Here is an 11,715-nt window from a genome sequence, read left to right on the forward strand (position 1 = left end):
GTAACTAGAAACATGCACACTCATATACAGATGAAAGTAATTAATTAACTAAGTGTAATAAAAGTTAAAAGAATTTATGGAAAGGAAAAGAAAAGACAGAAGAAATGGACACCAGTAAAGAGGACAGAAAGCCCTCCAGAATCTAGAAAGAGCAGGAAACACTCTTGCCAAAGCCGGCAACAGAAATACAATTTGTCATAATCGTCACTTCAGCCCCTAGACTCTTATGATGGACACCAGGACTATAAAAAGATAAATCCCTCATAGTCAAGCAACAGAGTTCGTGCTAATGTGTTACATAACAAATAGATAATACTGAGTTCTTCTTTGTATTATCATATACAAGTTTTTCATACCAAAAGACATAAGAGATATTGAACTCATCATATTTTTCTGGGCTCTGCAAATGTTTTCATAACTATTTCAGGCACACTGGCTCTCAGCCAAAAGGGGGAAGTGTGCAAGTCCAGGGCTGTGTGTTCTGTAGGCAGGTGGTGAGACTCCCAGAGGAGGTTTTTGTTGGAGGCTGAAGCACTGTGGGAGGAGCAGTATGAGCCTGCATACAGTAATAATCTGCCAGGTCTTCAGCCTGGACACTGCTGATGGTGAGAGTGAAATCTGTCCCAGACCCACTGCCTGTGAAGCGATCAGGGACCCCAGTTTCCTGAGTGGATGCCCAGTATATAAGAAGATTAGGAGACTGCCCCGGTTTCTGCTGGTACCAGGCCAAGTAGTTCTTCTTGGTGGTACTTGAATAAAGACTCTGACTGGACTTGCAGCTGATGGTGACCTTCTCTCCTGCTGTCACAGCCAGGGAGGATGGAGACTGGGTCATCATGATATCTGCACAGGTACCTTCAATCAGGAAAACAAGTGATCATGCATAATAAAAAATCCCCACAGTATTCAATACAGATGAAATTTGTCATTTAATGTCCTTGTAATGCCATATTGTCAGAGTATTATTGCTTAAAAATACTACACCCTGGCAACATTGTAAATTTCTTATATACAATGAAGTGACTGTGAAAAGATTATAATACTTTTAAATTTCTCACCAGACACCCAGAGCAGGAGGGACATGAGGACCTGGGTTCGTGACTCCATCCTGCTCCCCCTGCTTGTCTGATGCAGCTCTGTTCTCACTGAAAAGCCCTGGTTTATAAATTCTGAGCAGCTGGTCTAGGCTGGAGGGGCCCATGCAAAGCAGTCAGCAAATACAAAGGCGGATGCCTGGGCAGTGTGCGTGAGAGTGGCTGCTGTCAATCAACAGGCAAATGTACCATCACAGAGAGCATGAGCAATCACTGAAAGATGTTGACTTACAGCTCTCCAACAGAAATCTATTAGGATCTCTAATAGATGCTTTGGTTAAAATCCAAGACATATTTAAACCAGGTGACTTTTGCAGAAACATTAGGAAAGCTATTGTAGATTGACTGTCCTAGGGAAATGATACAACAACAAACTAGGAAACATACAGTAAGAAAATGCACAATAAAAGAAAGGAAGGATGGAATGAAGAGAAGAGGAAAGCAAAAAATGAGAGAAATAATGCTACTTATTTTCATTATCTCCCATCTCACAAGCAACTCTTTTTTATTGAATTTTTTATTTATTTTACATACCAACCAGAGTTTCCCCTCCCTACTCTCATCTTTTCCATCTCCCAACTCCTTTCTACCCCCTCATCCACTCCTCAGAAAGGACCCTAGCTGTGGGTCTTGAGTCCATGGGCTCCCATGACCTCAGGTCAGATGTCTCTGTGGTTTTCCCTATCATGATCTTGAACACCCTTCTTCATATAATACCTCCTCCCTCTGTTCAACTAGACTCCCTGAGCTTGGCTCAGTGCTCAGCTGTGGATTTCTGCATCTGCTTCCATCGGTTCCTGGATGAGGTTCTACAATGACAGGGTAGTCTCCAATCTGATTCCAGGAAAGGCCACTTCAGGCACCCTCTCCATTATTGCTAGGAGTCTTAGCTGAAGTCATCCTTGTGGATTCCTGGGAGTTTCCATGGCACCAGGTTTCTCCCTAACCGCATAATGGCCTTCTCTATCAAGATATCTCTTTCACTACTCTCCCCATCTGCCCCCCCCCCGCAACTCGACCATCCCAATTCCTCATGTTCCCATTCCCCATCCCCTCCCCTCTACCCACTCCCTTGCCCCAGTTTTCCCAGAAGAACTCATCTATTTCTCCATCCCAGGGAAATCCATGCATCCCTCTTTGTGTCCTCCTTTGTGTCCTAGCCTCTCTGGGGCTATGGATTGTAGCCTGGTTATCCTTTGCTTTATATCTAATGTCCACTTAGGAATGAGTTTATATGGTGTTTATCTTTCTGGGTCTCAGTTACCTCACTAAGGATGATTTTTTTCTAGTTCCATCCATTTTCCTGAAATCTTCATGACATCATTGTCTTTTACCTCTGAATAATACTCCATTGTGTAAATGTACCACTTTTTTTTATCCATTCTTCAGTTGAGGGGAATCTAGGTTGTTTCCAGGTTCTGACTATTTTGAATAATGCTGCTATGAACACAGTTCAGCAAGTGTCCTTGTGGTATGATTGAGCATCCTTTGGGTATATGCCTAAGACTGGCATAGGTGGGCTTGAGGTAGATTGATTTTCAATTTTCTGAGAAACAGTCATACTGATTTCCAAAGTGACTGTCAATTTCCACTCCCACAAGCAGTGGAGGAGCGTTCCCCTTGCTGAACACCCTCTCCGACATAAGCTGTCATCAGTTTTTTTTTATCTTATTTTGATCTTAGCCATTCTGATAGGTGTAAGGTAGTATCTCAGAGTCATTTTGATTTGTATTTCCCTGATAAGTAAGGATGTTGAGCAATTCTTTAAATATCTTTGATCCATTTGAGATTTCTCTGTTAAGAATTCTCTTTTTAGAACTGTACCCCATTTGTTAATTGGATTATTTGGTATTTTGATGTCTGTTTCTTGAGTTCTTTATGTAGTTTGGAGATTAGCTTTCTGTCAGATGTGGGGTTGGTGAATGTCTTTTCCCATTCTGTAGGCTGCCATTTTGTCTTATTGTCCATTTCCTTTGCCTTACAGAAGCTTTTCAGTTTCAAGAGGTCCTATATTAATTGTCAATCTCAGTGTCTACACTACTGGTGCAGGAAGTGAATCAATGAATTCAAGGCTGTTTTCCACATTCTCTTCTATCAGGTTCAGGGCATGCAGGACCAGAGAATTGGCACCCACCATCAGGTGTTGATCCACATAGACCCAATAAAGCTTAAAGAGGATTCTTAATGCACAGAAAAGGAGCCACACTGGGCTTCCTGGTCTTGCAGTGTCATGCCAGCAGCAGCACAGAGTGTGTCTTCCAACAGCTGCCTGCAAGATGGAGCTGGCTGCCAGCCCCCATGAGCTAATCAGCATGGTGGGCTCTCACTATCTCTCCCATAATCTGTGGTACAGAAAGGCTTCTTCCAGCCACTGCTGCTGCCTGCAGGCTTGAGAGCACAGCGGAAGGCTCTAGAATACAACTCCACACTACCTAATACTGCTTCCCAGAGATAGTGGTAAAAGTAACTCCATCATGTTGAAAAGCCAAGCCTACAGCTGCGGCTGCTGTTTTGGTCCTAGCCACACTGCAGTTTACAACAATGGTCAGAAGGAATAGACAATCATGAAAAAGAAATATATGTTTTTAAAATAATAAAACAAAGTCCTTAAAAAGGAGAATAAAGTAATATAAAAATAAGACACATAAAGATGGAAACTACACAGAGAATCTGGATTATATTGTGTTTGGAATTTTTAACTGCAGAAAGACGTTTGATTGTAGGGGCTATTTAGTTAAAACCATATGTGTATGTTATAGGTATCTTGACTTCAAAATTCATGTCTAAGGATGCATTGTTTTAGAAAAGAGGTTCTGCTTTTGTTTCCACAGAGATGAGGACAGATATATTATTTCCAGGCTAATATGATTTGATCAGCCAAGACCCCCTGAAAGATTGATACAGCCTGACAGACTACTACAGCCAAGATTTAACTATAATTCTTAATTTTCTCAGAATCTCCAAAGACTGCCAGTGCCCCCAAACACCAGGAATTAGTATGAGAAGCTATGCTCAAATTCCCAAAATATTGTTTATAAATGTTTATTTTTATTTAAAGGAGGTTGATTATAAATGCAATCTCTTTCTAAAGAAAAAAAGGGGGATATAGACATGATAGGATAAAAGGGTAGATTATTGAATCTACTTTTAAAGAGCAAAAACTTGTTTAAAATGTTTTACATTGTTATGGATTTTAGTTTATTGATACAAATTTAAAGTTAATTTTGTTACACTGTATATATATTTCTACTCTTGTTTAAGGTGTTATATTTATGCAATTCATTTAATATTGTAATTTATAATTAAGAAATACAGATTAATAATTAGTCATCTATGAAAATCAAACTTACAGTCATGTTAATTAAGTTTTCTAGGTATACATAGATATATTTCAATTATGTATATAATCTTCCAACACTTCAAATATGATATTTAAAATGTTTTAAGAACTTCAACTTTTCTGGACATTGAGATATGTCTGTTCCTGGTAGCACCAATCTACTTCAGAGAAGATGATGGGCATCAAAGAAACTCCATTTGAAGTTTGCTTTCTTTATGGCAAGAATCTGCTCTTTCCTGGACTGCTTGACAGTATGTTGTATAAACTGGACATGCAGGACCCATAGGAAGGTGACCACTGAACTTTGCAAGGTGAGATAATCCTTCAGGTTCCTGCTTTGCAAAAGAAACTGCCAAACATTCCACAGGACACAGGGGGAAATGACAGATGAACTTTGCCAGAATGGGTGGAAGAGCCCTTAAAATATCCTGAAACTCACTGAAAACTATCCCAGAGACTCTAGGCATATAGGCTAAAGATAGATGCCCCAACATTACAGAGAAAATATGAATGACTGTCCAGGCAGCCAAATGTCTCTGTAATTTCTAGAATTATGGAAGTTGTTTGCAATGCACTTCCTGTTTATTTAGGTAATATTTTATCCTTCTGGGGTATTTGATGTACTTGAAAACTAGATAGTTATAATTTTTCTTAGTTATGACAAAAGATAAATTAGATATGAAACTTTAGACTCACAAATATAGGATAGATGATAAAATTTTCTTTAATTTTGCCAAATAAGAATAGACGAAATATTGTAACCATAATTCTTTCTTGATAACTGTTTTGTTCTTTGTAATTTTACTATATTAAAGTTAAAACCTTCTTTTTTTGATTAGACAGAAAAGGGGAAGTGCTGTAGGATGTCTTTCTGTTTGCTATGAATGTGTGTTGCTCTGATTGGTTGATAAATGAAGCTGTATTGGCCTATGGCAGGTCAGGATAAGATTACGTGGTACATTCAAACTGAAGATGAGACAAAGAAGGGGGAAGTTGAGGGAGATGCCGGCCTGCCACTCAAGGAGCAACAAGATACCAGCAGACAAGTAACTCCATGAACACATGGCAATATATATATATATATATATATATATATATATATATATATATATATTAATAGAAATGGGTTGAGTTAAGTTATAAGAGCTAGCTAACAAGCACCTGACCCTTAGGTCATACAGTTTGTAAATAATATAAGTCTCTGTATGTTTGCTTGGGACCAAGCAGCTGTGGGATGTGGGTGGGAGAGATTCATTCCAACTGCAGGGCTAAGCTAGACCGGAGAAACTTCCGGCTACAGAGCCTCTGCAATGGGGCCCTTCTGTGAGATTGCAGAGAGCAAAATCATGCTTTATCAACAGCCTGGGTCTGGCGGGGTGGGATTTCCATGGGAACCCCTTGGCCAAAAGCTCAATTGAATGCAACCTAGTCCCACCACTGGAAGCCTCACTTGGCTACAAGTGACGGACATATCCCCCAATACAACAGTCCTCATTCTGCTCACCTCCATAGATTCCAGGAAGTTTATACTATAGTAGGGTTCCAAACACTCCCAAAGGGGACCCCAATTCCAGCCATGTCTCTCCACTATCTCTCCCTTCAACTCATCTCTGCCACAACTGATTCCACTGCTCCTGTCCCCACATGCCCATCTGCCCATAAAATCCATTCTATTTCCCACTACCAGAGAGATCCATGAACTCACCCTAGACCTCTATTTTTACCTACTTTTCTTGAGTCTACAGGTTGTAGCTTGGTTATCATTTGTTTAGAGGCTAATGTCTCCTTGTATATGAACATATAACATATTAAACAGAATATGAACGTGATTAGTTACCACATTTTTTACACAGGAACACAAAATACTTTCCTTTAAAAACATTAAGCTTTATTAATTGATATGAAATATAAAGACTGGAAGGTAGCATCTGCTGACACAGAATTATATCCAACATTAGAGTGGAGGGAGATTGTTCAGTTTCCACAATTGGAAATCGATACAGAGACTTCAGAGGGAGATGTGACCCCAGAAACAAGGGTAAGAATGATCACGTTTTGCTGCCTTTGCAGATTTTAAGTATATAAAGATCATATGTGTATGTGTGTGTATATGAGTTCATGTGTGAATATATGAATTCATGTATGTATGTATGAATATATGTATATGTATGTGGATATGCATGTATCTATGTATGTATGTGTATGATGTATATGTACATATATGTTTATGTATATATATATATGTGTTGGATGGGTGGGTGTGGGTGTGTATGAGAGACACAGATAAAAGTAGAAGAGAGACTAGGGAAGAAAAGATAGCAGGAGAGGATAGAAATAGGGAAGGTTCGTGCATATGGTCAAAATATATGACATACTGGAAAAACATTGCTTTTAAGAAAATTGTGTCCAATGAATTTACATCAATAAAATATTTTAAAGGAAAACAAGATGGATCAGATGACAAAGACACTTGCCACCAAGCCTGATGTCAAACCTGAGTTTGATCCCCAGAACCCAAATGACAAAGAGAAAAGTCTGCTGCAGAATATTAATTACAGATGTGTTACATTTGTTTATGCTGTGGAGTATTTCTTTAACGACACAAAGATGTGGTGGATTCTTTTATGTTGCATTTGTTTGACTCTGTAAACCTATGTTACTTTGCCTGTCTAAAACACCTTGTTGGTCTAATAAAGACCTGAATAGCAAATAGTAAGACAAGAGAAAGGATAAGTGGTGCTGGCATGCAGAGAGAATAAATAGGAGGAGAAATCTGGGAGAAGATCGAGAAACAAGAAAGAGGGGGAGAGGAAGACTCCAGGGGCCAGCCACCCAGCTACACAGCAAGGCATGGAGAAAGAAATTAAAAAGGATATACAGAAATAGAGAAAGATAAAAGTCCAGAGGCAAAAGATAGGATAATTTAAGCTAAGAAAAGCTGGTTAGAAACAAAGCATTCATAAGTAAGAATAGGCCTCCATGTATTCATTTGGGAACTGGTGGCAGGCCCCCAAAAAAACCAAAGAGTAAAAGAGTAAAAAAAAAAATAACCAACAACACAAGTCCAAGTGTCCTCTGATTTCCACAGCTATGGCATGTCACATGTGCACCTAGAAACATGCACACACATACACACAGAGGTAATTAATTAACTAAGTGTAATAAAAGTTAAAAGAATTTATGGAAAGGAAAAGAAAAAACAAAAAAAAATGGTCACCAGTATGGAAGTAAGAAAGCACTCCAGAATCTAGAAAAAGCAAGATACACTCTTTCCACAGCCTCCAACAGAAATGCAGTTTGTCATCATCATCACTTCAGCCCATAGACTCTTACGATGGCTACCAGAACTCCAGAACTATAAAAAGATAAATCCCTCATAGTCAAGCAACAGAGTTTGGGATAATAGGTTATAGGAAAAAATAGCAAGATAATGCTGAGTTCTTCTTTGCATTGTCATATAAAGGTTTTTTATACCAAAAGACATAAGACATTAGACACATTATATTTTGCTGGGCTTTGCAAACTTTTTCGTCAATGTTTCAGGCTCACTGACTCTCAGCCAAAAGGGGGAAGTGGAAGTGTGCAGGTCCAGGGCTGTGTGTGGTGCAGGCAGCTGCTGAGATTCTCAGAGGAGGTTTTTGTTGGAGGATGAAGCACTGTGGGAGGATCGCTATAATGCTGTTGACAGTAGTAATCTGCCAGGTCTTCAGCCTGAACACTGCTGATGGTGAGAGTGAAATCTGTCCCAGACCCACTGCCTGTGAAGCGATCAGGGACCCCAGTGTGCCGAGTGGATGCTAAGTAGATCAGGAGTTTAGGAGCCTGCCCTGGTTTCTGCTGGTACCAGTTCAAGTAGTTGTAGGAACCTAAAGTGAGACTCTGACTGGACTTGCAGTTGATGGTGACCTTCTCTCCCACTGACACAGCCAGGGAGGATGGAGACTGGGTCATCACAATATCTGCACAGGCACCTACAATCAGGAATATCAAAGATCATGCATAATAAAAAAAAAACTACAGAATTCAATACAGATGAAAATTTTCACTTAATGTCCTTGTAACACCATATTTTCAGAGTATTATTGCATAAATAATATTATAGCCTGACACACATTGTAAATTTTTTATATACAAAGAAGTGACTCTAAAAAGGTTATAATACTTTAAAATTTCTCACCAGACACCCAGAGCAGGAGGGACATGAGGACCTGGGTTCGTGACTCCATCCTGCTCCCCATGCTTGTCTGATGCAGCCCTGTTCTCACTGAAAAGCCCTGGTTTATAAATTCTGAGCAGCTGGTCTAGGCTGAAGGGGCCCATGCAAAGCAGTCAGCAAATACAAAGGCAGATGCCTGGGCAGTGTGCGTGAGAGTGGCTGCTGTCAATCAACAGGCAAATGTACCATCACAGAGAGCATGAGCAATCACTGAAAGATGTTGGCTTACAGCTCTCCAACAGAAATCTACTAGGATCTCTAATAGATGCTTTGGTTAAAATCCAAGACATATTTAAACCATGTGACTTTTGCAGAAACATTAGGAAAGCTATTGTAGATTGACTGTCCTAGGGAAATGATATGTTCAAAAAATTACAACAACAAATTAGGAAACATACAGTAAAGAAAATGTGCAATTAATGAAAGGAAGGATGGAAGGAAAAAAAGAGGAAAGCCAAAAACGAGAGAATTAATACTAATTATTTTCATTATCTCCCATCTCCAAAGCAATTCTTATAGTAAAGATAATGAACAGTGCCTCAGTTATTTGTGCTCCAGTTTCTGGGCCAATAATTGAACAGAGATTCAAAGAGAAGGCCCTGATGGCTTGTAGAAATCCTGAGGACATTAATTTAAACCCAAAATCAGAGGAACTTTTATCTCAAAGCAAAGGTAAACCCTACAGAAACTCAGGAAACAAAAATGCCTCTAAATTGGGGCGAATGGAAGGGGAATGAAACATACAAGATTTCTTCAAGAAGTCATGGCTGTAGACCAACACTGTTTATTCCAGAAATGCATATTCTAGAGTAATCTAGACATTAGCAGCATTAGAACTGGGTTAAGATGGTCTTGCTGACACAGTGAATAGGGAAAAAATACCTTCCCAGAAGGGGGCACAGTCATCTTAAATCAAGTAACAATTTTACAGACACCAACAAACCTCACCATCAGAGATCATTGCCATCCAAAGGAAAAAAAATGTTTGAGTATGAATGAAAAATCAGTAATAATAACATAAATCAGAGAACCTGCTTGGATTTCAGGTTAGTAGTCACTGAAAGTACATATAAGAAGACATTTGTAGACCCAGTATTATGTATAAAGTACAAAAAAAACCCGAAGAATAAATAAATAAATAAATAAATAAATAAATAAATAAATAAATAAATAAAATATCATGGCAAGGAGTCAAGAGTCACATCTATAATTCCAGAACTGGGCAGACAGGAGCAGGAGCATCATGAGTTTGGGGCCAGCCTCGGATACACAGCAAGTTCTAGGCCAGTCTAATCTATGCATGGAGACAATCTCTCCTAGACTTGCCCACACCTAGCCTCCAGCAATTCATTAAAACACTTCAGGTTTTTCTTCTCTTCCCTACTTCCAAGGGAGAATTATGTCTCGTTATCTTGTGATTCTCTGTAACAGCCTGGGTCTGTCATCTTGGGGAGTGGCTTTTGATCTATAACCTCCTTTCTCCTATGGGTCTAAACAGAGTTGATGATTTTACAGTTTGTTCAATCTCTTCCTTTTTGTTAAAATGGAGTGGCCTCTTCTAGGAACCTCTCACATGAAGAACTAAGAGCTTCAAGGCTCTGTTCCATTAACTTTTCTGTATTACATGTACTACCTCATTGATTTCTCAAACCAGGTTTGGAATATATGGCTGTGTGTACTCTGTAGGTATGTTTATGTGTTTTGTGTGAGCTTAGTTGTTCCTATGACTGCTGGACACTCAGAGTGAGGATAAGCCACAGTGTCTGATTTTCATGAGGCATTCAGATTCTTCAAAAAGAAGTTCCATTAGCACTTGAGTATTAGATTTAATTTTAAGCACCAATATCACTTTCAGCTGATGTTTTCTCTTATGTAATATGAAAACAATTGTCTGTCCTCTTTGTTACATGCAGAACATGTGAGAGGACCACCTCCTACATAATTAAATTCTTGACTTCTGGTGGAATCATATCCAATTATGTAAAAGTAACCTCAGTTTGCTTCTTGAATTTATCATTCTTCCTATAAAGAATGATGTTTTAATGAACACATTTGTCTAGTGATGTCTTCCATGTCATAACCAAAGTTGTGGAATGCTACAGTCTCTCCAGGGCTTTCTCCATTTAGTTTGTTCTTCAATGGTGCACTTTTGATCTAAAAGATCAGAAGAAAGAAATCACATGCTTTAAAAACTGTTATGGTGGAGGAGCTGACAATTAAACCTGGAATGAAATGTGTTTTGTCTTTACAGCAGCTTCTGCAGAGTTAAAGGACTGATGAAGGTGCAGCAAGAACAGTAACAGGCTCTGATTGGTCCCAATAGAGAGCATCAGCACAGGCGACATTCTCATTACTCTTTTCAGTATTTCTGTCTTTGCTCTGGGCTTCTGACAAGTGATGCCTGTGGTGGTATTGTGTTCCCCAAAATACTGTGTAGCCTAATAAACTTATCTGGGGTCAGAGAACAGAAAATCCACTAGATACTTAGGATAGACAGTGGTAGCACACACCTTTAATCCTAGCATTCCAGAGGCAGAAATCCATGTGTTCAAGGATACAACCAAGCATGGTGACTCATGCCTTTACTCCCAGAAAGCGAGCCTTTAATCCCAGGGAGTGGTGGTAGAAAGCAAAAAGGTATATAAGGCATGAGGACCAGAAACTAGAAGCATTTGACTGGATAAGCATTTGGCTAGTTAAGCTTTCAGGCTTCTAGCAGCACAGTTCAGCTGAGAGCCATTCGGAAATGAGGACACAGAGGCTTCCAGTCTGAGGAAACAAGATCAGCTGAGAAGTTGGCCGGGTGAGGTTAGCTGTGGCTTGTTCTGTCTCTCTGATCTTCCAGTGTTCACCCCAATAACTGGCCTCAGGTTTGATTTAATTAATAAGACCTTTTAAGATTCCCGCTACATATGGCACTCATCATTTCTGGAAGTTCCTCGAGATTGTGTTTTACTGGAGAAAATTAGGCTTTGACTGAACACTGTTTTCTTATTGTGACTTAATGTCCAAGAGGTGGAGCCACTGACACTAATTTTACTATATAGATCACTTCCCACTAAATG

At 39.4% G+C, this 11,715-nt stretch overlaps 2 gene segments (V, D, J or C); both read right to left on the reverse strand.

Moving 5' to 3' along the window:
- Positions 1 to 439: 439 nt before the first annotated feature.
- On the reverse strand, positions 440 to 1,107 carry LOC128099673 (immunoglobulin kappa variable 4-1-like). The segment is given in 2 exon segments: positions 440 to 855; positions 1,044 to 1,107. Coding segments are annotated over 2 exon segments (480 nt in total).
- A 6,629-nt stretch (positions 1,108 to 7,736) lies between these two features.
- On the reverse strand, positions 7,737 to 8,713 carry LOC128099390 (immunoglobulin kappa variable 4-1-like). The segment is given in 2 exon segments: positions 7,737 to 8,405; positions 8,612 to 8,713. Coding segments are annotated over 2 exon segments (477 nt in total).
- Positions 8,714 to 11,715: the final 3,002 nt, after the last annotated feature.

This window comes from Peromyscus californicus, unplaced genomic scaffold, assembly GCF_007827085.1.
Source record: "Peromyscus californicus insignis strain IS unplaced genomic scaffold, ASM782708v3 Scaffold_6__1_contigs__length_162567912, whole genome shotgun sequence".
Taxonomy (NCBI): Eukaryota; Metazoa; Chordata; class Mammalia; order Rodentia; family Cricetidae; genus Peromyscus; species Peromyscus californicus.